Genomic DNA, 27259 nt, shown 5'->3' with positions numbered 1-27259 from the left:
CTCAACCACGCACCCTACTACACACTCAGCCATGCATTGCACCACATAACCACGCATCCTACTACACACTCAGCCATGTATTGCAACACATACTCATTCACGCACTCCAAGAAATCTCTTCACTATCTCCACCGGGGACTCACCCATGCACTTCACAGAATCCATCACGCACTCTACCACAGCAAAAAACAAATGGATGACTGCTTTCAAAGGAGGAACCACTTCAACGATAAAACAAAACGGGTTGAAGAGAAGAAAGTCTTGCAAAACAAACCATTCTAGTTCCCCTATAGACAAAGGAGAAGGCTGGGTAGATGGTCCGTATGTGGAGTGCCAGAAAGCATCTAACACTGTCTTACACACAGTACGAGGTTCATAAGGGAACTGAATCTTCAAGCAACAATAAGCAGAAGTTTCTTTCGATGGACAGAGAAGTGCCTTAGTCGAAGGGAACAAAGGAAGCTGATCCGCGGAGCCTTCTTGAAGGGGGGTTGGGGGTCACCAGAGGCGCATCAAAGGGCACGGCCCAGGGACTATATCGCTTTTCTTCATCTATGTAAATGACTTACCAGAAGAAGTGGACTACCACCTCAATACCTTTGCAGATGATACCGAGGTCATAAGGGAGGAACAAAAAGAATGTTCAGGATTGCACCAACTTAAAGAGGACCAGGGCAGCCCTCAGTGTTGATGAAACATGATGGGTAAACTTTAACTCAAGTAGATGTACTGAGGATGGAACACAGCGAAGGAAAACCTCGATACGAATATTATCTACCACGATATAAGCCACAGGCATCTGTGGGAGAGGAAGCTGAGAGTCAACAGCTCCCCAACCTGTCACTAGAACTCCTCCTTACGGGGATAGCAAGGGAGACACACCATCTGCTGGCAAATATTAGAACAGCATTCAACTATAAGGATGAAGATATATTCAGCCATCTTTTCACATCCTACATTACGGCAATGTTGGAATATGCTTCTCAGGCTTTGTCACCGTACTTAAAGAGGCACAGAATAGTAACAAAGAACATACAGAGAAAGGCAACACAGACGTTACAAAGAAAGGTTAGAGACCATAAATTTGTGCACCAAGGAAAATAGCAGAGTAAAGGATTCCTTGATCACAGCCTTTGATCTTTTAAACCAGAATGATGACATCAACAGAGAAGGTTTCTTCGAAAAATGCAAAGACAGACCAATCAAGGACCATAATAAGATATCTGGCCAGATATTTGTTAGAGAAAATGGAAGACAAGAATTTTGATAATATATGAATTGTTAATAAATGGAATAAACTGTGATGAACTTAGAAATGCTGACAGCACACAAATTATAATTATCATTATTATCATCATTAGCATTAGCATTATCATCATAATTATCATTATTATCATTTCTATTATATAACCCGTAGATGCCCTTCACCCGAGCCTCCAGCGGCTTCAAGGCTGCGCTACAATCAGTAGAAGGGGGAGGATGGACTCCTTTGGAATGGAAGATTTTTCGACGATACCGTGCTCCGGTTGCACTCACTGAGGATGACTGTTCACTATCGGCGTAACCATAAGCAGGTGTAATCCGGTAACACCCATGACAGATTAAGAAGCTGTATTGTGAGAGACAAAGTTAAGAGATGGAAACCTAGGATGTAAAACTCCCTCTCTGTACAATATAACTTGATCACCACACTCCACCACACACTCGGCCGTGCACTCTCCCCTCACACACTTGGCCGTGCACTCTCCCCTCACACACTCGGCCGTGCACTCTCCCCTCACACACTCGGCCATGCACTCTCCCCTCACGCTCTAGGCCGTGCCTCTCCCCTCACACACTCGGCCGTGCACTCTCCCCCCACACACTCGGCCGTGCACTCTCCCCTCACACACTCGGCCGTGCACTCTCCCCTCACGCTCTAGGCCGTGCACTCTCCCCTCACACACTCGGCCATGCACTCTCCCCTCACGCTCTAGGCCGTGCACTCTCCCTTCAAGCACTCGGCCGTGCACTCTCCCCTTACGCACTCAGCCGTGCACTCTCCCCTCACGCATTCCACGATGCACTCAGTCGTACGTAACAGATGAAGCAGCAGAGAAGCTCTCTACCATGTACTGAGTGAGGCACATCTCATTACCATACAATCTGTCCCGCGGTCAGACCACACACTCCTCTCACTCGGAACCAACGCACTCAGCCTCTCAACCACATATGCCTTAGCCTGCAACATAAACAAAGTACTTAATAAACACATTAAAGACAGTGCCATAAACCACTCACACACTCTTATCTCAGCCCAGAGGCATTCACACTCATAGCTCAACACAATTAGTACACCAACTACAATTCTCAATCATCTCCTCCCCCCAAGCAACGCACTTTTGCAACACACACTCATACAATTTTAAGCCTTCTTTCAACCACGCAATCACTTTCCCGAACCACCTACAGTCATTCCCTCAACCAAATAATTCCACTCAAAGAGACGCACGCACTCACTCTCCCAAACTAACAATCAGCCTGTAACACAACCAGCCTGACGCACTCTTCCAGCTACACAACCAGTCATACGCACTCTCCCAACCAGACACTCTGACCCGACCCTCAACAACCTCCCTTCTAACACACACACACACACCCGAGTATATGCCACACACCCATTATATCGACCAGCCCCGAGAGATGGATGAAGACATGGGTGGACTGTGGACCGGCAGCCACGACCAGGCTTCGAACGTATGCGGGTTCGACCCTAAGCAGCCCGTACATGCATGATGGTCAGTCACACGAACCTTAGCTACACCAAAGGAGGTGTGCAAGAGTCAAGTCTATGAAGTTCCCCGAGTCTTTTATATGAACAATCACTGGCTCGTTGGGCGATCAGTACACAGAGGAAGAGGTTCCGGCCGAGCCTACACACTACACTCACCACCACACTCCCTCGCTGGGTGTAGGTAGGTACGGGAACTGACAGTGAGGGTCTGGGGATGACCGGGTCAGTGTGCGGGGTGAGTCCATGATGTATATATGCACCATCCGGTCACCGTGCAAGGTGTGTACGTAGTGTATAACAGTTGGCTCACGTATATGAGTTCGATACATCTCTTGTGACGGGAGAGTCACACACACACACACACACACACACACACACACACACAAACACACACCGGGAGCCACCAGTACTGAGGAAGGGAAAATAACGCTAAAGCAAACCCTCCGGAGCCGCCTGGCCCGCTCCTACAGCCGCCCGGAAAAAGGGACACAATTTATTGCCGGCTCCCAATACACCTGGCGGGGCAAGAAGCGGCCTCCCCGGACACAAAGGTCGGCATTACAGCAGCTTCCAGTTACCCGGCCGACGCTAACACAACCCCAAGCCCAACAATTCCAGGCTCCTGTTTGGTCTTTGTGTCTCTTTTTCTCTGTGGCAGCTCAGAGGAGAGGTTTATTGGGGGTAAGAATCCCTTCTTTGTCTCTCCCGAGTGCCGTGTCTGTGGCCGCCCAGGACCACAGCTTTATTGCAACGAAAACATAAAAATACCATTTCTGTGCCTCGCCTCCTCGTAGGGTTTTCCCCCGGTCTATGGCGAATCTCCAAGAACTTTCATCAGATAACTAGAACACTGTCTGTGTGGCGTCCCTCTCACTCTCTATCTATCTATACTCAACCATCTATCGATCCATCTTACACATAACACTTGACAACACACATCACTTCATAACTTGACAACACACACCACTTCGTAACTTGACAACACACGCAAGTTCATACCTTGACAACACACACACAAGTCCATAACTTGACAACACACGCAAGGTCATAACTTGACAACACACCACTTCCTAACTTGAAAGATTTCCCTGCGGAGAGCAAAAGGCGCTCAACCTGCCTTCTTTTGGCAAATTCTTATAATTACCCTGTCTTTGTTTATCTATCTCTCCGTCTATAGACTTATCTTTCACTCTCACAGATATCAGTCGACTCTTTCTTCAAAACCCAAGCTTTTCTTGTGGTGAGCGCTACTCGCTAGCCCTACCCTTGGGGAAGATATCGTCATACAAGTCACACTCACAAGTTCTCTCTCCTCTCCTCTCCTTCATGTGAGGCGAGCGTTGTAGCCGTGTCTCTATCTCTCGCTTGAGATACAGTCTCTCTCTTAATGTAAAATGTACGGTGGACGAACCGTACCATCTCTTCGTCTCGTCCCATCATCTCTCCCCCATCGCGAGAAAAGCCCTCCCCCCCTCCCACCCACCTACCCCTACATCGCCCATCCCTTTTACAGACTCTCTCTCTCTCTCTCTCTCTCTCTCTCTCTCTCTCTCTCTCTCTCTCTCTCTCCCCGGAGATCTTTGTTGGGCAAACCGGCTGAACCCTCACCTGAGTCAGCGACTCGCACACTCGCCGACCGCCAAACTCACACGAGGAAAAGACAAAATCAGATTTCTGTTTTATTCCACTGAGGCATTTTTAGGTTCTCTCTCTCTCTCTCTCTCTCTCTCTCTCTCTCTCTCTCTCTCTCTCTCTCTCTCTCTCTCTCTCTCTCTCTCTCTCTTTTACAACATAAAAGAATCGGACAAACGTAATTTCCAACTCCGCCGCTGTCCACAAGGGGATAAAGTAATCTTCCCAAAAGAGTTGCGTCCGAAAAGCTGAAAGGATTACCTCATTACCCTCATCAAAAGCTAAAGTAATCCTCTCATGAATTACAAACTAAATTTTGCCAGGTTTTTTTTTCCCCCGCCGTTAAGAATCAGGAAATAACACGACGTGTGTAAAACATCCAAGCCTCGTGCCCAGGGGATGACTCGCTGCACGCGTGTGTACCGCACGTGTCTGCACGTGCGTGTGCTGCCGGTTGTCTGGACGTGCACGTGATTACGTTGCCGGTTGTCTGGACGTGCACGTGCGTGTGCTGCCTCTTGTTTGGAAGTGCACATGCATTTGCTGCCTGTTGTCTGGACGTGCACGTGCGTGTGCTGCCCAAGTCTATCAGGGCACGGACGCTATTTCGCCACAGAAAATGGAGCGCAAGATCGCCACAAAAAATGGAGCATTAGTTCGCATTAGAAAATGGCACGCTGGATCGTAACTAATATACAGAGCTAGTTCGCAATAAAAAATGGAATGCTAATTCGCCACAGAAATTGGGGCGCCTCAAAAAATGAAGTGCGAGTTCGCTACAGAAACTGAAGCACTATTCGCCCAGAAAACGCTGCGCTAATTTGCGATAGCTACTGCAGCGCTGGATCGTATTTGAAAACGGAGTGTTGATTCGCTACAGAAAATGAAGCACTATTTCGCAATAAAAGAATGGAACGCTGGATTGCTACTGAAAATGGAGCGCCGACTCGCTATAGAAAGCGGATATCTAGTTCACTAAAGAAAATGGAGTACCAGTTCGCAGTAGAAAATGGGTCGCCTGTTCGCTACAGAATATAAAGCGACTTCTTTCATGTAAGCTGAAACGGCACAGGGAACCGAACTCCTTTATGAAGCCCATCTGATTTACACTATATACATATATGTATAAACTCTAGCCTGAACCAGGTCATCAATCCATCGTCCAGCTCCCAGGGCAGGATAAACAGCTAGGCTGACTGCGGACAGAATACCGCGACCAGGATTCGAACCCATGCAGCCCGTGAATGCGTCATAGTCACTCAACGCTACCCACTACACCACGGAGGCCCCCACGCCCTACTCCAGGACAGTATCCACGGACACATGCCTACGTTCGTGTCCACGGAAGTATGCGTGGGGCGAGGGTATGCAATACTATGCACTATAATGATCAACCCAATTTAAGTTTTAATCCTGATTGGACGTGTGTGTGTGTGTGTGTGTGTGTGTGTGTGTGTGTGTGTGTGTGTGTGTGGGTGGGTGGGTGGGTGGGTGGGTGTGTGTCGTATACCTTTCTCTCGTTCCTCACATAGTATATCTATTCTGTAGCTCTATCTATCGGGCTCTATGTATCGAGCGATATCTAGGGTCCAGGTTCTATCCAAATGTATAACACCCAAAGGCTCTACGTATGAACCATCTCGTTCAAGTCTCCCATGTTCATACATAACGTCCGGGACTCTATAAGAACACTGTGAGGGTCTGTCTGAAGGGGCAGAGTCCTGACCTATATATCTCTGCTCTGTTTATGATGTTTTATGTCTACTGTTGTATGAGGTTTTAGGTTTTGTTGTTTTTATTACTATTACAATTTTATATATATATATATATATATATATATTGGAAAGGATCACAATTTAGCGCGTGATCAAGTATATTCCTATGAGTCCACGGGGAAATGAACACGATAAGCTCCCAGGTGCAATTTCGTGTAATAATCACATCATCAGGGGAGACACAAGACAGAAATATACCAGTCAATTGATATACAACGAAGAGACGTAGCTAGGACGCCATTCCTTTTACCTCCCCTGATGATGTGATTATTACACGAAAGTGCACCGAGGAACTTATCGTGTTTCATTTCCCCATGGACTCATATTAATATATATATATATATATATATATATATATATATATATATATATATATATATATAATATGAAAAAGTTAGAGAGACAGCGAGACAGAAAAGTAAGAAGAATCAAAATAATCAATGGGTTTTGGTGGCAGCGGAAAACCTGTCTGTTAAAAAACACGGTAGGGCTATAGTTGTGTGGAAAAACATGAGGGTGGGGGGGGGGGTGGGGGGGAGTTCCAAAGCTTGGCGGTGTAGGGATAGTAACAAACATCAAAACAGCCCTACCCTCAAGTTGCCAGTAAAACTGTGAAGCGATAGCTTGTCGACAGTCGAGTGGTCTATTTATTGGTGGGGGACACAAGAGCAGCCAACACTCAGGTACAATAACCTGATCAATATATATCGCTGAGGAGGAGAGGCCGATCATTGCGACGTAAGGCACATGGCTCAAGGTGTGAGGTCATACCAAGAGAGTCAGTAAGTCGAACTGATTTCTTGACTCTGTGTGATGAGTATGTGGAGCCAGAACCTCCCCAGATGTGAGAACTGGACTCCACTTAAGGACAGAGCGATCCTTTGTATAACCGGTGCAACTGTTTGGAGGGAAGGTATGTTCTACATCGGAATGAAAAGCCCAGTTTCCTGGAGGTCGACTCAGCCGCGCAACGTAAGATTTTTCAAGACAGATAAAATGTTATCGTCATACCAAGAATGTTCAATTTGTTGACTAGTGGGGCTACGGAACCATCTAGGCAGACGAGACAAATGTAAGGAGGAGATTCACGTCGACAGATGGGCAGAAATTTGGTATTAAAGACATTAACAAGGTTGCGCCTGACTCACGAAGAAATCCTATGTTAATACATGTAATGCAATTGCCTATATAACTGAGGGACTGTAATGGTTCTTCGTCAGCCAGAATTCATCGCATGACAATCTACATCTCAGAGAGTTCGTCTGAAAACCTGTACTTCGACTCTCAGCTCTCACCTCAGTGGCCCTTTAGTTTCCAGCCTCTAGAATGAGGCCCGACATGTGAGGGAGTAAGACTGAGAGAGATACTGTGAGATACACTTTGCCGAGGCTGCCTACCTGGCCACACACTGCCTTTCAGTGCTCGGCTCCTTCAATACACCGGCCTTAACAGCATTCCATTGAGGGATCACTGTAATCCACAAGAGTGTTGCGGAAGTTGACGTGTGTGTGTGTGTGTGTGTGTGTGTGTGTTTGTGTGGGTTTGTGTGTGTGTGTGTGTGTGTGTGTGTGTGTGTGTGTGTGTGTGTGTGTGTGTGTGTGTGTGTGTGTGTGTGTGTGTGTGTACTGATGGTAAATATTCACACAGATTGGTGTTACCGAACTCTGCCTGCATTCACTCCCCCCTCCCCGTACCTCCTTGCCTTATGCAGTAGCACTACACAGGCAATCCGTCAATCTTCATGCACTCACAATGAGTCTCGTATACATTCAGAATCTTAACTAACCAATCAACAACACAGTCACCTCCTCCTCGAGAAATTCAGCTGTAATCTTATCCACAGCCGCCAGCCACACTTCATCTTAAGGCAAGGCTTTGGATCAAATCACTTTCTATGACTCTTTTACTTCACATACCACCCCGATCCAAACGCCCTATATCTGCCATCCTATCATCTATGACGTTAAAGTCTCGAAAAATACTGACTATCTTATGATCACCTCATCCTTACCTGTGATCACTTCCACATCTGCTCCCATCCTTCACTGATCCCCATCACTGGTTCTCTTGCTCTCCTCACACTAGCAACTCACCTCCCGGAATATTTTCTTATTCTCCCCGATGTCTATACCTTCCTCGTGGCCTCCTGCTGTAAATGATATAACCCCAAAAACACTACAACTTCAAGGCTGCGCCACATCCAACAGCAAGAAAATGATGGACTCCTTTGGAAGAAGCAATCACCTGACAGGATAGTATTCTTCTCCGTCCACAGATGATAATATACCGATGTTGGACGTAACTTTCCACTTTCGGCGTAATCACTTGTAGACGAAGTCAGGTAACGTCTACCTCCCGCATGCGGAAAGTAGCGTCAACCAGGCGGGACCACTGGTCGTCATGCTGTGATATTTGCCTTTAAGGAGCGAGTGTGGGGGCAATTCAACAGTAAGTGTTCAGTGTCTTCATTGTGGTAGTTGCAACGTGGACATGAAGGGTCTCTAGAGATGTTGAAACAGTGTTTGTAGGCACGGATCCAGTCCAGAGCACAAGTAAAAATGTGTAACTCATGTATGTCTGGGGAGTGTAGTTTCAGAAAGGTATATGTCACGTAGGGTAGCGTTGACGACGGAGTTGGGAGAGTGGTTACTGAGGCTTGTTGGGAATGAAGGGATCTGTGAGTAAAGGTTGCTGAACTGTGCGGCAGGGGTAGGTTTTTAATTTCTATACAGGGCGTTGGAGATTAGTTACAGAGAGTTTTGGACGAGATGGGTCCGGTGATGTTGCAAAGTACCAAGTGCCGAGCACGTGGAAGTGCGAGTATACTGGAGGCAACGTGTAGGTGTCGAGTGTCTGCAGTTGCCAGGCAGCGGGTGATTGTTCTGTTTTGTGTCGTGCGCTGATTACATTTGCTCTACAGAGGGTAAACGACCAGGGAGGTTAGGCATACCATTGGGTGGACCGAATGAATTTTCTTGTCCAAATCTGGTGCCAGGTTCTATTCTGAGGATATTCAGTGTGTGTTGCTTTGTGTTGATGTTCTTTTTGAAGGGAGTGAATATCACGTGTGATACCTAGAATAGCGGATGTCTTGCTATGTTGTTCTTGTCCCTACAAGGTAACTGGAGGTAAAGGTTGAATTCATGTCCGGGGTTAACAGAAAAAAATAGAAATGAGAAAAGACATGAGAAGATGCAGACATTTTCTTCTGGATGAGCCATTGTTCTGACTGTGTGATGCAGTCCTGTATGTCTGTTGCTGCTACTGTTACTTTAGTGTTGTGATGTGATTGCGATATCGTCTGCATGACAGAGAACCTTCATATTGTGGTCTGTCGGAGGTACTAGGAAGTCACACAGGAAGAGAACTGTGTTGTAGAGCTTAAGGATTTTAAAGGTGGAGCAGTTACGAGTTGGCACACCATTTCTGTTGTGGAAAGTGGCGTTGAGGATCTGTAAGTGAGGAAATGTCAAGGGACAGTGTCAAATGCTTGGTTAATATCTACTGCTACTAGCATCACGCGGGACGGGGGTTGTGGTTGGCAGCCGGCTACGTATGTGCGAGGTGTGAGTGCAGGCAGTGTGGTGGTGGAGTGATTGGGTCTGGAGCCATGTTGTGTAGGGAAGAGTGGGGTATGTTACTTGATTTTGTTATGGATCAGAGTTTGGATAAGGAAAGAAGAAGACGGTACTTTTTTACGTCTTCTGTAACAGATTTGTTGCTTAATTTCGTGTTAAGGCCTCTGTTCCTTCTTTCTTTACACCTTTCGAAGAATTTTTCGGTGTATATTTCATCACCCTGACAAAAAAGCTTAATGGTTGTGATAAATTCGCCCTTTACTCTCATCTTCATGGCATCAGATCTATAATCTCAAGCATCTGTCACTTAGCGCTGGCATTATCACTGTTACCCTCCTCTGAACCGTCTCTATTAGTTCTTTGTGCTTTTATCAGTGTTGTGACTAAAATCTGAGAAGCATACTCTAGTTTTTGTCCAGAATAGCATGTGAACAATTTGCTGAATATTTCCTTCTCGATGTATAAGATGCGATTCTCATATCTGCCTTAAAACATTTCAACTTCTTACCAGTTCACCCGAGTTCTGGAGACAGTTTAGGTACAATGTTGACTCCCATGTCATCCTCACACAGATGCCTACAGCATATTTCCTGATATATAATATTTCATATCCAGTCCCTCTTTCACTGTATCCCATCCTCTCAGTTCTCGTTCCTACCTTACACCTGCTCCTTCACCGTTTTCATATTTGTTCTGACTCATCAAAAATGTCTGGATGATCGTGAATAATCTACAAAACTATGCAATTCTTTCGCACAATTTGCTCATCTCATTATGTATCGACTGAATGGGCCTTCGATCTACATTTCCCGAAACACATTACTATCAACTTAATATGAGGGTCATTCCCTCTCCTGTTTATCCCTTTGGATAGATCAGGTTAGGTTTTATCTCTTCAGTAAGTCTTGTCTCCATCACTCCTACAAGTGTGTTTTCCCTAATTCGGTCCTTAGGCTCAAGCTCTTTTCAATTCACCATCGGTGTATCCACATTCATATGCAATATTTTGTATGATGCATCACTTAATGCTCTTGGCCTCTTAGATGGAGTGGCGAGGCTGTTCTGTCCTGTGGTCTTTCTTGGTCTCTTATCATCTGTATTTAGACTGTGTTCCTCATCATTTATCGTTCTTTCCTCGGTCTATCACCTCTGTTTGCCAACCTTCTGAATTCCTCCTTAATCGCAAGTTTCTCAGCCAGCTGCAGTACCTCCTGTCTGAGAGAAATTCATATTCAAGGCAAGTATTAATGGTTGCCTCCCTCTGTCTATACTATATCTCCCATATCTGTGTTTCTTTTGTATCATAAATAACATCGTGCGTGTTTATTAGCATTAAGTAGCCTTCTAACCAGTATCTCCCTCCTTCAACTTTTCATCTTGTCATAATGTCTTCCAGTCCAATCATCATCTGTGCCTTACGCTTACCTACTTCACGTTTCACTTACATTCTTGGTTCTGGAGCTGCCACACTTGTCATCATGTGGTGCTGTGTTCTGTAATCAACCGTTGTTGATGACAAAAATAAAATTTCCATTTTTCGTCAATATGCATCGATTCTCAATACTCTGCACTTCTTGTTTATGCCTTCACTGAAACAAGTCACACTCTTCTTTAATTGTTTAACTATTTGTTATCGTCTCTATAACTTAATAATATATTATGTCCTGTTTCAACGTCCTCAGGTCTCCGCTTCTTAGCATCTATCAAAACCTCTTCCTGTCGTTCATCCCCAGAATTTGTCACCGTTTCCTGTCTCGGGTCTCTGTGTTATGGGCATTTCCTGTTGTTGATCTAATTCAGGGATGTCCTGGGACGGCCCTCCACACCTCTGTCTCTGACGATCTCTGCAATCCTTCAATCTCTTTGAATTTTCCTTAATTTCCTATTCCATCTTATCACACTTTTTCCTTTTCAAAATCTATTATCTCATCCCTCCGTCTCTCACCCTCATCATCGAGTTGTGTTATCTTTAAGTTTTCTTATCTATCAAGTTTCCCTTCATCCGCCTCCCTCCTAATAAATCTAGTTACCATTGTATGTTCTGGATGGTGGTTCACTACCTCGCCTCACTCCCAGTTTTGCTATACATCTCTAGCCAGGCTTGGCTCTGGGCTCACAATAATTATGCTCTGAATATTCTATTTCAACATAAAAGTGATGGGAAGTCACACACAGAATTCTAATTCAGTCCTGTCCACTTCCTTAAGCTTCCAGAAGTCCACAACAAAGATCATTTACCAAGAGAGAGGAATTCATAATTCATGGATGGAAAATATTGATGGGAGACGTTGCTCAGTTGTCTGCGTGCACACATGCCTTGTGGTGATAAGAAATTTTCTTTCTTTTCTTTCACACGCTGTCCTTTGCTGACATTATTTTCAGGAAGGGTGGTGGAGAGGTGTATTAACTTCTTGATTTACATAATTTCACCTACGCATTTTTCTTCCTCTTTGTTAATCAATATTCTTAAGAATCATTAGTAAAACTATCAGTATATCAAGACGTGGCAGCCCATCCTCGCCATGGAAGCTCTCATTACTCCCCAGTCTGCCACAGTGAAATCACTGTTCATAAATCTTGCATTCAAGTTACTCTAATATTTCCTTCCTCTCCTCACTTTTATCTTAAGTCTGGTCAGACTGAACACAGTCTCCTCAGGTGGCCCTATTTGTTCATCTCAGCTGGCTATCTGACGTAAGAGTTCGGGTAGGGAGCTTCACACTGGTAGGGCCACATCTCTTGAACCTTCTCTGCCACTGATCAGCACCTGGTGCCCTGAGCTCCCGTCACAGATTTAGCAACATGTTCACTCCTGAATCTACCTTACACACAGGCACCTGTAGCTTGTATCTCGCTATACAGTGACGATAACCCGGCCTTCCTCCACTCCGTCCCATCCTTACCAATCTGTTATTTACCCGGGATGAACTTCATGAACCAATTATCAGACCAACTTGGCACTTGTCGAGGTCCCCTTGTAAGCTGATGCATTCCCCATCATTCTCCACTTTTATCATGACCTTGGTACCATCCGCGAACATGTTCAGGTGCATGACCAGTCCCTCTGGCAGGTCGTGTGTGTGTGTGTGTGTGTGTGTGTGTGTGTACGGCTGTCTGTGTATATGCAGGTCCATTTGTGTGCGTGTGTGTGTGTGTGTGTGTGTGTGTATCACCGTGTGAGTGCCTTCTTATGTATATCATGTGGGAACGCGTGCGTGTATGAATATGTATAGCGCATGAATATGTAAATACATTTACACCCGGCTGACACGCCTTCAACATACACCCCCTCCCCACACCACAAACCCACGCCATATGATAATTATAACACTAACCCAACAGCCATCTAACTCCTCTCTCTCTCTCTCTCTCTCTCTCTCTCTCTCTCTCTCTCTCTCTCTCTCTCTCTCTCTCTCTCTCTCTCACTACGTCTGTTCTTGGCGATTCAAATCACCAGCACTCACATTTAACAGCGTCCCCTCGCTGGTGCCGATTTGAAGATTAATTAGCGAATACTTCATCGATCTTACAATATAATCACAACCCCCGGGCCGGCGTGTCTGGCTAGAGGGCACCCTCCACCCAATATTGACACTAGAGGCCAATAATGCAGGAACAACACCAGCGTGTAATGTATTCTCCCGCAACACCACTTACACAGCAACACAAACACTAGAGGCCAATAATGCAGGAACAACACCAGCGTGTAATGTATTCTCCTGCAACACCACTTACACAGCAACACAAACACTAGAGGCCAATAATGCAGGAACAACACCAGCGTGTAATGTATTCTCCCGCAACACCACTTACACAGCAACACAAACACTAGAGGCCAATAATGCAGGAACAACACCAGCGTGTAATGTATTCTCCTGCAACACCACTTGCACAGCAACACAACCCTTAGTAGCAGTGCTACACTCTCAGCAAACCAGTGTTGCGTACAGCCACTTTACTTCCCAGCGAAATCTAATTGTCTGGGGCCCAACACAGTGTTTTTTCCGAGCCAGATGCAACACAAAAAACTAGTATTGCATAGACAGTGTTGGGGGGCGGGGGGAACTAGGTGTTATCTTAACACTACAGTGTGATATTTGAAGAACCAGATGTTGAACTGACACATATGTTGCTTATAAAGATAACACCAAGGGCAAGACAACCATGATGACCTTTGGAAAATAACCATAGCTGAACCATGATAACACCTGGACCAAGATAACATCTGGACCAAGATAACATCTGGACCAAGATACGCTCCCGGCTTGGCTAAGCCCTGGATTATAATAACACTTGGACTAAAACAACACTTGAACCATGATAACATCTAAACTATGATCACACCTGCATCAAGACAACACTTCGACCACAACTCTAGGAGTAAAACAAATCATGGACCATAATAACCAGAGTAACACCTAGTTCACAACACACGTGGTAAAACAACACCTGTACTAAAATGACACCTCGAGTAAGACCAACATTTGAACCATGATAACACCTGAAGACAACACCTGCACCTTGAGACATCTGGACTAAGATAACACGCTGACCAAGACAACATCAGGACCAAGACGTTACCTACATCATAATAACAACCAAACCAAGATAATAACTGGATGAACACGTGGATCATGATAACTCCTGGAATAAGACAACAACTGGACCATGATAGCATCTGGGATAAGACAACATCTGGACCATGATAACACCACAGTAAGACAACATCTTGACCATGATAACAACACAGTAAGATAACATCTGGACCATGATAACATCTGAAATAAGACAACACCTGGAAAATGATAACATCTGGAATAAGACAACATCTGGACCACGATAACACCACAGTAAGACAACATCTGGACCATGAAGACACCACAGTAAGATAACATATGGACCACGAAAACACCACAGTAAGACATCTGGACCATGATAACACCACAGTAAGACAACATCTGGACCATGATAACACCACAGTAAGATAACATCTGGACCATAAAGACACCACAGTAAGATAACATATGGACCACGAAAACACCACAGTAAGACATCTGGACCATGATAACACCACAGTAGACAACATCTGGACCATGATAACACCACAGTAAGATAACATATGGACCATGATAACACCACAGTAAGATAACATCTGGACCATGACAACACCACAATAAGATGATATCTGGACCACGATAACACCAAAGTAAGATAACATCTGGCCCATGATAACACCACAGTAAGACATCTGGACCATGATAACACCACAGTAAGATAACATTTGGACCACGATCACACCACAGTAACATAACATCTGGACCATGATAACACAATAAGATAACATCTGGACCATGACAACACCACAGTAAGATAACATCTAGACCATGATAACACCACGGTAAGACATCTGGACCACGATAACACCACAGTAAGATAACATATGGACCACGACACCACAGTAAAATAATATCTGGACCATGATAACACCACAGTAAGATAATATCTGGACCATGATAACACCAAAGTAAGATAATATCTGGACCATGATAACACCAAAGTAAGATAACAACAGGACCAAGTTAACACCACAGTAAGATAACATCAGGACCATGTTAACACCACAGTAAGATAACATCTGGACCATGATAACACCACAGTAAGAAAACATCAGGACCATCTTAACACCACAGTAAGATAACATCTGGACAATGATAACACCACAGTAAGGTAACACCTGGACCATGATAACACTACAGTAAAATAACATCTGGACCATGAAAACACCACAGTAAGATAACATTAAGACCATAACACCACAGTAAGACATCTGGACCACGATAACACTACAGTAAGATAACATCAGGACCATGATAACACCACAGTAAGACAACATCTTTACCATGACAACACCACAGTAAGATAGCATTAAGACCATGACATCACATTAAGATAACATTATGACCATGATAACACCACAGCAAGATAACATTAAGACCATAACACCACAGTAAGATAACATCAGGACCATGATGACACTACAGTAAGATAACATCTGGACCATGATAACACCACAGTAAGATAACATTAAGACCATAACACCACAGTAAGACATCTGGACCATGATAACACCACAGTAAGATAACATCAGGACCATGATAACACCACAGTAAGACAACATCTTGACCATGATAACACCACAGTAAGATAACATCTGGACCATGACAACACTACAATAAGATAACATCTGGACCATGATAACACCACAGTAAGACATCTGGACCATGATAACACCATAGTAAGAAAAATCTGGACCATGAAAACACCACAGTAAGATAACATATGGACCATGATAACATCACAGTAAGATAACATCTGGACCATGACAACACCACAGTGATAACATCTGGTCCATGATAACACCACAGTAATACAACATCTAGACCATGACAACACCACAGTAAGATAACATCTGGACCATGACAACACCACAGTAAGATAACATCTGGACCATGATAACACCACAGTAAGATAACATATGGACCATGATAACATCACAGTAAGATAACATATGGACCATAACACCACAGTAAGATAACATCTGGACCATGACAACACCACAGTAAGATAACATTGGACCATGATAACACCACAGTAATACAACATCTTGACCATGACAACACCACAGTAAGAAAACATCTTGACCATGACAACACCACAGTAAGATAACATCTGGACCATGATAACACCACAGTAAGATAACATCTGGACCATGATAACACCACAGTAAGATAACATCTGGACCATGATAACACCACAGTAAGATAACATCTGGACCATAACACCACAGTAAGATAACATATGGACGACGTTTCAAATTTCGATGCCGGAAGCAAACAGCGTTGCAAGGTCACAACGAAAACCGATATTAGCACAGCATCAAGTGTTGCCAGCGGATTAGACTTCCAGCCCAACTGAGCCAGAACAGACAATCTGGCCCGGCACGGTGCTTACAGCAGACATACTGCCCCGGCAGTGAGCTTACAGCAGACATACTGCCCCGGCAGTGAGCTTACAGCAGACATACTGGCCCGGCAGTGAGCTTACAGCAGACATACTGCCCCGGGCACAACGCTCACAGCAGACATACTACACTTTTAAGATATACCAGGACTCTTCACGGCCACGGCGCAACTACCATAGAGAAGACATCGAGCACTGACTACACTACTGCCCTGCACACTTTACACACACACACACATCACAACCCTTTATGACCTGGGTGCTGCAGGAACCCTACAAGGATAGAGAGAACTTCTCGGACAGGAAGGTAATATATATATATATATATATATATATATATATATATATATATATATATATATATTGTACAAAGGCAAAGGGGATAAGAGTGAGTGCTCAAATTACAGAGGTATAAGTGTGCTGAGTATTCCTGGTAAATTATATGGGAGGGTATTGACTGAGAGGGTGAAGGCATGTACAGAGCATCAGATTGGGGAAGAGCACTGTGGTTTCAGAAGTGGTAGAGGATGTGTGGATCAGGTGTTTGCTTTGAAGAATGTATGTGAGAAATACTCAGAAAAGCAAATGGATTTGTATGTAGCATTTATGGATCTGGAGAAGGCATATGATAGAGTTGATAGAGATGCTCTGTGGAAGGTATTAAGAAGATATGGTGTGGGTGGCAAGTTGTTAGAAGCAGTGAAAAGTTTTTATCGAGGATGTAAGGCATGTGTACGTGTAGGAAGAGAGGAAAGTGATTGGTTCTCAGTGAATGTAGGTTTGCGGCAGGGGTGTGTGATGTCTCCATGGTTGTTTAATTTGTTTATGGATGGGGTTGTTAGGGAGGTGAATGCAAGAGTTTTGGAAAGAGGGGCACGTATGAAGTCTGTTGTGGATGAGAGAGCTTGGGAAGTGAGTCAGTTGTTGTTCGCTGATGATACAGCGCTGGTGGCTGATTCTTGTGAGAAACTGCAGAAGCTGGTGACTGAGTTTGGTAAAGTGTGTGAAAGAAGAAAGTTAAGAGTAAATGTGAATAAGAGCAAGGTTATTAGGTACAGTAGGGTTGAGGGTCAAGTCAATTGGGAGGTAAGTTTGAATGGAGAAAAACTGGAGGAAGTAAAGTGTTTTAGATATCTGGGAGTGGATCTGGCAGCGGATGGAACCATGGAAGCGGAAGTGAATCATAGGGTGGGGGAGGGGGCGAAAATCCTGGGAGCCTTGAAGAATGTGTGGAAGTCGAGAACATTATCTCGGAAAGCAAAAATGGGTATGTTTGAAGGAATAGTGGTTCCAACAATGTTGTATGGTTGCGAGGCGTGGGCTATGGATAGAGTTGTGCGCAGGAGGGTGGATGTGCTGGAAATGAGATGTTTGAGGACAATGTGTGGTGTGAGGTGGTTTGATCGAGTAAGTAATGTAAGGGTAAGAGAGATGTGTGGAAATAAAAAGAGCGTGGTTGAGAGAGCAGAAGAGGGTGTTTTGAAATGGTTTGGGCACATGGAGAGAATGAGTGAGGAAAGTTTGACCAAGAGGATATATGTGTCGGAGGTGGAGGGAACGAGAAGTGGGAGACCAAACTGGAGGTGGAAAGATGGAGTGAAAAAGATTTTGAGTGATCGGGGCCTGAACATGCAGGAGGGTGAAAGGCGGGCAAGGAATAGAGTGAATTGGATCGATGTGGTATACCGGGGTTGACGTGCCGTCAGTGGATTGAATCAGGGCATGTGAAGGTCTGGGGTAAACCATGGAAAGCTGTGTGGGGCCTGGATGTGGAAAGGGAGCTGTGGTTTCGGGCATTATTGCATGACAGCTAGAGACTGAGTGTGAGCGAATGAGGCCTTTGTTGTCTTTTCCTAGCGCTACCCCGCACACATGAGGGGGGAGGGGGATGGTATTCCATGTGTGGCGAGGTGGCGATGGGAATGAATAAAGGCAGACAGTGTGAATTGTGTGCATGGGTATATATGTATGTGTCTGTGTGTGTATATATATGTGTACATTGAGATGTATAGGTATGTATATTTGCGTGTGTGGACGTGTGTGTATATACATGTGTATGAGGGTGGGTTGGGCCATTTCTTTCGTCTGTTTCCTTGCGCTACCTCGCAAAAGCGGGAAAAAAAAAAAAAAAAAAAAAAAAAAAAAATATATATATATATATATATATATATATATATATATATATATATATATATATATATATATATATATTAAACATATTCGCTGTCTCCCGCGTTTTTGAGGTAGCGCAAGGAAACGGACGAAAGAATGGCCCGACCCACCCACATACACGTCCACACACGCACATATACATACCTATAGATTTCAACGTATACATACGCATATATACACAGACATATACATATATACACAAGTACACACTCATACTTGCTGCCCCCGTCCATTCTAGTCGCCACCCCGCCACACATGAAACAGCACCCCGCTCCCCCGGTCCGCGCGAGGTAGCACCAGGAAGACGACAAAGGCCACATTCGTTCACACTCAGTCTCTAGCTGTCATATATATTGCACCAAAATCACAGCTCCCTTTCCACATCTAGGCCCCACAAAACTTTCCATGGTTTACCCTAGACGCTTCACATGCCCTGGTTCAATCCACTGACAGCACGTCGACCCCGGTATGCCACATCGTTCCAATTCACTCTATTCCTTGCACACCTTTCACCCTCCAGCATGTTCAGGCCCCAATCGCTCAAAATTTTTTCCACCCCATCCACATACACACACATATATAAATATGAATATATATATATATATATATATATATATATATATATATATATATATATATATACATATATATATATACATATTTTTTTCATACTATTTGCCATTTCCCGCGTCAGGGAGGTAGCGTTAACAGAGGACTGAGCCTTTGAGGGAATATCCTCACTTGGCCCTCTTCTCTGTTGCTCTTTTGTAAAATTAAAAAATAAAAAAGAGAGGGAAGGATTTCCAGCCCCCTGTTCCCTCCCCTTTTAGTCGCCTTCTGCGACACGCAGGGAAAACGTGGGAAGCATTCTTTCTCCCCTATCCACAGGGATAATATATATATATATGGCCATGCAAAGAACACTTAAGAGGACATGTAGCAGGTAGGAACATCCGCTCCCCAGCTGACCATCTTAACAACATTTCATTCTAACAATAACGTTCAATTACTTTCAGTCACATTATCACTCACACTTGAGGTACACTGACTCCACTATAATGTGGCGAGGAGAAAAATTGAGAGAAAATGCTCCCGTTATGACCATGGAGCGCTAGGAGGTACAGTAGCCTCTCTCTCTCTCTCTCTCTCTCTCTCTCTCTCTCTCCTGCACGTGCCCGTCCCAGGCTGTACTTGGCGACTGAATCCATGAGTCACATCTCCCCGGCTGCCCTTCATTGTAAACTCACGGTAAACTCAACCATGCAACACCGCACGATTCCCCATCATGTCGGCAGGTCATGAGCTAAACCCGGCCACAGCTTACTGCATAACACACGACGACCCGCTCGATATACCTCTACTGAACACCTCCAGCAAGCCGATACGACCCTTGAGGAGGGCGGGTGCGACCCGGAGGCACGACAGGGAGTGCCCTTGGACCTGACCCTCAAAGCGGTGAGGGGTCAAAGGCCAGTCCGCCATACCGTAAGGGTCGTCTCCTCGTGCTACCGTGGACATGGCTCAACCATCGTGCTCGAGGGTCGTAACCATCGTGCTTGAGGGTCGTAACCATCGTGCTCAAGGGTCGTAACTATCGTGCTCAAGGGTCGTAACCATCGTGCTCGAGGGTCGTAACCATCGTGCTCAAGGGTCGTAACCATCGTGCTCAAGGGTCGTAACCATCGTGCTCAAGGGTCGTAACCATCGTGCTCAAGGGTCGTAACCATCGTGCTCAAGGGTCGTAACCATCGTGTACATGAGTCTCTAACGCAGTACAGCGATATCTGCTGCACCCAAACCTTCCCGACCGAAAGACTTTTTGAGAACTTCTAATCTCCTTCAAATGAATTATTAGACATACTCACAATAGCCAATAATCCACCAGCAATATCAGCTCATATCGAGCGCCAAAAGCAATTATGTAAACGCCGCTTAAATACCCAAATTGTCCATGAATGAATATGCCTATCAGGACAAGGTCCGCCATATTGCCACACTAGACCAGTCCTCCTCTTCCATACAACCATCATACATACGTACTGAACTTGTCTGGCCATATATAACACCAACATCTTAGTCAGGCCTTAGAAACTAGTGGAAATCAGATACAAATTATATCATCAATACGTCATCTATACACACACACACACACACACACACACATATATATATATATATATATATATATATATATATATATATATATATATATATATATATATATTTCCCTGGGGATAGGGGAGAAAGAATACTTCCCACGTATTCCCTGCGTGTCGTAGAAGGCGACTAAAAGGGAAGGGAGCGGGGGGCTGGAAATCCTCCCCTCTCGTTTTTTTTTTTTTTCCAAAAGAAGGAACAGAGGAGAGGTCCAGGTGAGGATATTCCCTCAAAGGCCCAGTCCTCTGTTCTTAACGCTACCTCGCTATCGCGGGAAATAGCGAATAGTATGAAAAAAAAAAAAAAAAAAAAAAAAAATATATATATATATATATATATATATATATATATATATATATATATATATATATATATATATGTGTGTGTGTGTGTGTGTGTGTGTGTGTGTGTGTCATGCAGTTCTATTAGACACTACTTTTCCTTTTGAACTCACTTCTATGGCTACAACAGATACACAACCCAAGTTATACAGTCAAACAGCAGGATAGACACAGTTCAGTTTAGTGGTATAACTTAAAGTTCAATGACAACTTAAGTTTAAGCTTCCAAATTCACGTTTCTTAATAACTGGATCACAATGACCACATGGCTATAGTAGTCTACGTCCTGGGGTTCCTCTTGACCTCAGGACGGCATGACTGACCCACCACCTGAACCCAGGGTTCCCCTAACCCTAATGCTCCCCTGACTCCAGTCTGCCCCTGACCCCAGCGTTCCCCTGACTCCAGTCTGCCCCTGACCCCAGCGTTCCCTTAACCCCCGCGTTCCCCTGACCCCAGCGTTCTCCTGACCTCAGCTTTTCCCTGACCCCAGCGTTCCCCTGACCCTAGTGTTTTCCTGACCCCAGTGTTTTCCCTGACCCCAGGAAGTAACCAGGTCCGTGTCGCAGGTGTGGTGTGACCAGACGACCAACGGAGGTGGGTGGACGGTGATCCTGGCCAGGATGGAGCGCTCCACGCAGGAAGACTTCAACAAGAACTGGGCCGACTACAAGAAGGGTTTCGGCGACCCCGCTGGAGAGCACTGGATCGGTGAGTTACACACGACCTCCAGGTCTTGTCATCTTCCTTCACCAAGACTCACACACAACTACGTACACCACTGTAACTTCACCAAGACTCACACACAACTACGTACATCACTCTAACTTCACGAGCCTCCAAGATCAACCTCTAACATACAGATAACCGAGAGTAAATTTCCATACCTTTAAAATGTCTCTCTGATCCAACATTTTAACTGTTGGTGACGTTACGAACGATGGCCAAGTCATCAGATTCGACAGTTAGCACTCCCGTGTCTCACTGTACGGCTACGATATTCACGGTGCACGACGGTGCGGATCCCCTTGGTGCGATGGCCTTATCAGTATCCCCAAGGGTGGCACCGTCGTGTTCAGGGGGCCTCCTGGTGGTGCTGAAGGCATCAGAGGCAGGAGGATATTGTTTGGTGCAAACTTCTGAAACTTGCAAGATAACCTGTCTGTCAACAGTGTGTGCAGGGGTGCCAACCTCCTCGTGCCTAGCAGGAATTTTACACTTTCATCATCGTGAGTACACACTTGCTATGGCTACACACTACACTGACACGAACAAAATCACTGTGGTCACTTGTGTCGACCTTGAGGCTCTCAGTCATTCAAACATGTCTAGATAAGCTAACATGTAATCAACTATACGTATGTAGCCTTCATACATGCAGTCATGTCCTCATATCCTTACAATGTGTTTAATTTCCTAGTTAGAGGGCAGCTCGGTGAGCACTGGCCTCCTCTAAGCTCCGTACGGAAGCAAAATATCTGTATCAACCACTGGGCTCTGCCCCACTCTGCCATCTTGTATTCCAAATGACGGAGGTTCAACCCCGATGATAATCAGGACAACAGTAAACAGGCGTTTTAGATTTTTCTGACTGACGAATACACTATTACTGAAGTCTTATTCCGTCGAAGATCAGACGAATTAAAACACGTAAACACAGGGGATCTTGCACAAATCACACCCTCACAGCGAAAGCTGGAAGAAGGGGGTAAGGGGAATGAAAAAGAAAATCATAAGCAACTCCTGAGAATCAGGATTAACCACTGGCAGAGGTGTGTACGTGACGCAGCAAGACTCAGCTGCCCCAGTAGCAGTTATTATGATCGTAAACAAGTCTGACTCACTATAAGAACATTTGTCTATTCATTTCTATTGTTTGATAATTTGTAATTTTTCATGCGTCTCCATGAAATCGTGAGACATACTGATGCTCTACAATCTCACATATTCATCAATATATACTCAATATATCATATACAATATACTCTGCTGTTTCTATGTTCTTCGACAAGAGAGTAATCACCGAGTGAGATTCAAAACAAACTAACACCGTTTTCTTTTCTATGAATATAGTACATGAATATTTACATCTATCTATACAGGAACAACAGCAAAACTTGTTTTCACTGCATATAACGTCATTTAGTCCAAATCACAATCAGTCACGTCACTGAAGAATCTTCAACTGTATCAATTTCTTTTGGTTGAATATTTCGCCATGTTTATCCTCTGATCTGCAGCTGACGGAAGTTTGGACAAATGCTGCTCAAATGGCGTATCCGTCACCTGGTAACTTGGGGTTTGCACAGCAATGGTTATAGTGCGCTGTACCCCACCCCCCGCGCCCCACCCTCGATTGACCTCACCAGGACTGGAATTAGTGTGTTGGTCATTATCGATAAAACAAATGCGCAACCATCCCCCTCCCTCCTTTATCCAGGGTCATGGCCTCCATCCCATACATACCAGATAAGAATGTAATTGGGAGTTATAACATGAAGAACAAAGGAATCCATGACTGCACCCTTGTAATGGTTCGCAGCAATTATCATCGAAATCTGCAGGAAAAAGAACTGTGTTCCATGATAATATAAACAATCTAAAATAAATAGTGTTGTCCTGTGTCACGCCATATTTTTTCCTTTTTTTTCTTTTCTACCGAAGGACGGAAAAAAAAGTTTTCCGTTATTTTCAGCGACCTTTAAAAACGGTCATGCCAGTGAAAAAAAAAAAATCTTTTATTTTCTGGCTCTTGTGTGAACAGTCGATTGAGTGTCTAAATGTTGGTTGGTAAGGTTGGTTAGGCTCCAGGTGATGGGTTGGACTCCAGGTGATGGGTTGAGAGGTAAAACTTGCATGGTGTACAGCTGGCTCGTCACATTTTCTGTTCTTCGAAACACTACACCAACTGTCGGGGGTTAACTCCATAGCAGATGATAACTGTCGTACTTACAGCTGAAAACAGAAAAAAACAATACATCAATTACGTAAACAATAACATATGAAAAATGTATTTTGAAAGTTCCTTATGCTAGAGGACGATGTAAGACATATGGGCCCGTATTTCAAGAACCATACGACCGACAGTCGATTTTGCGATAGTGACGAAGGTTCGTATTGTCGTGTTCAAGAACGTGGTAATGCGACGTAGGTCGACGCTGATTGGCTGGCTGGTATGACTCTGCGATGGAATTATTGGAACGTTGCGAAGGTGGCCCTTGCAAGGGGATCATCGCCTTGCAATGACACTTTACGACGGATAATAATCAACAATTTAATATTTTATCTCTTACATTATTTATGCATTAAACGCATTCGAAAATATTTTCTTATGCTAAAGAGATGTGAATTCGAATAAAAGTTACGGAAACATTTTTTCCAAGACTGGTGCGAGTCTTACCGCTACTTGAGAATTATTTTAGCAAAACACCAAATACTGTATAACAGTTTTTGGTAAAACATAAACATTCTCAAATAGCGGTAAGACTCGGCACCAGTCCCGGAAAAATGTTTCTGTAATTCTATTCGAATTCACATCTCTCCAGAATAAAATGATATTTTCGAATGTGTTTAATGCATAATTTATCCTTTGAGATACAATATTTAATTGTTAATGATTATTTTCCGTCGTAAAGTCTCATTGCAAAGGGGGGTCCTCTTGCGAGGGTCACCTTCACAACGTTCCAATAATTCCATCGCAGAGTCATACCAGCCAGCCAATCAGCGTCGACCTACGTCGCATTACCACGTTCTTGAATACGACGATACGAACCTTCGTCACTATCGCAAAATCGACTGTCGGTCGTATGGTTCTTGAAATACGGCTGATGTCATACGTTCTGCCTGACGCCGTCAAATCTGTGATTGGTCCGTGTCTGGCCCGCCCGACGCCACGGTCCGCGAGCCAACAGTTCTCAAAAGTTGGCTGATGTTGCCATACGGAGCGTTGTTAGGTTAACCATGTCGGAATACTCCTGTATCTTGGTGTCATGTGTCCTACACTCTGGTGTTCATGTAATACATCAGACTGGCACGCATCAAAAGCGGAGGTCGACTGTGGCGAAAGAAAATCTGTGAGATTTTTATTAAATATGATTTCAATTCGGGGCGAACGTGTCCCACCAAAGAGGGTTCGGAAAAATGTACCCCCGGAATTTTGAGATCTGACGCTCTAAAATGCCATTTCACGCATTCTTGATACTGAAATAACCAGCAGTTGGTGACATTTCAGACTTTAGCGCCAGTGTAAAAAAAGAAATACAGTAGATGATTTGAAAGTTCATTAACGATGACACACCACAAAACTTGTAGTGATAACATTTCTATTGAGATTGACAACGTTCAGCCGTGTGTCGCGAGACCGGCCGAAAATCCGTGGTGGTTGACATGCCCAGGTGTGTGTGTGTGTGTGTGTGTGTGTGTGTGTGGGGGGGGGGGGGGGGGCACAAGACTTTGTCACGTTGGTGACGTGACAACACAAAGGTGACGTGGCACGGCAGGAGGGTACAGCCTGCTACATCCACCCACCCTGTATGGTTCCCGCTGGTGAGGGTAACTCACACCACATACCCGGGTGTACAGTAAGGACACGCAAAACCTGACCCTCACTACCTCTTGGAGACCTGCGTTCAGGCGGTCTGCTCCACCTACCTTGGTCATGGGGTCTCCGGGGCGAGGGTGTCGGTCGTCGTCACAATGTGCGAGTCTTTCGTCAACTGGTCTTGCACTGACCACGCTGCCTCGACCCCTACATAACGTTCCTGCCTCAGGAGGACCCCAGGAAGCGGTATGACCGCTACATATCGTACAGCCGCCGGAGCAACGCCCGGTCCTCCCGAGAGGCCTCAACCTACCTCAGATCGGGAGTGGGTCTGTCTGCCTCAAAGCAGTAAATACAGACGATGTAGAAAATTACAAGCGGCTGTGTGGAAGGATGAGGACCTTCATCAGCTGACCGACCGCTGCTGCTCTGCTGCTGACATGGATGGAATTCCGTGTTCGAGAGGGCGAGTTTGAGCGCTTGTCATCCACCACCAGACCTTCAACCTTCTCCCTCCAACTGTCACATTAAATACACCTCCCCCTTTCTAACCCGCCCCGGGAAGAGTTATTCATTGACATTTCTATCACTGCTTTCACTACAGACCGGGAAGGAACACTATCCCTTCTCTCCTAACAATACACGGACTCCCTGGCACACACCACGGGGACGGATGAGATGATCGTCCGAGCACTGAAAGAGACGCGTCTTGTGAGCCAGTGATCTGTCGGACGGACAGAGCCCTCACACCCACCGTCCCTATCATGTCAAGTCCCCCCCTCCAACACCCCCACCCCCCCGGGTACCACAGGGACAGTCTTCTACCCCAGGTGAACTTATTGCCACCATGGCAGCCCCTGCAGCTGTGGTTTTATCCCTCGCGAGATATAACTACAACTGTTGTCTATTGTGACCCCTCGTGTGACACCTCGAGCGATGAGTGAAATGATAATCTTGCCAGACGGGGTCGCCATATGGTCTTTACGGCACAGGTGATGTGTAATCCTGCGTCCATCCCGCGGATCCCTGCCTACCTGGAGGGATTCGGGTGAGGGTAATGTTATGATCAAACGAAAAGTGGTTCACGGAAAGACGTTACCGGGCTACCACCTGTCTTCCTCACACACACACACACACACACACATACACAACTCCGGACACAGACCCTGGATACCGACGGAACACACACACACACACAGCTCCGGACACATCCTGGATACCGACGGATGATAGCTGACGCATCCCACCCACACAACGGATCACTAAAGAGA

General features: G+C 45.0%; 1 protein-coding gene across 1 annotated transcript in view; it reads left to right on the top strand.

Moving 5' to 3' along the window:
- The window catches only part of LOC139756043 (uncharacterized), a 370726-nt gene that overhangs the window by 280951 nt on the left and 62516 nt on the right, over window positions 1–27259 (top strand). Inside the window, exon 2 of the mRNA XM_071675014.1 lies at window positions 22018–22159. Within this exon, the coding sequence (XP_071531115.1) occupies window positions 22018–22159 (142 nt within the window). The remainder of the gene's footprint in view (window positions 1–22017; window positions 22160–27259) is intronic.

Source organism: Panulirus ornatus, chromosome 20 (assembly GCF_036320965.1).
Source record: "Panulirus ornatus isolate Po-2019 chromosome 20, ASM3632096v1, whole genome shotgun sequence".
In the NCBI taxonomy this organism is placed as follows: domain Eukaryota; kingdom Metazoa; phylum Arthropoda; class Malacostraca; order Decapoda; family Palinuridae; genus Panulirus; species Panulirus ornatus.
The sequence above is the reverse complement of the archived record's forward strand: the minus strand, read 5'-3'. Positions and strand labels throughout refer to the sequence as shown.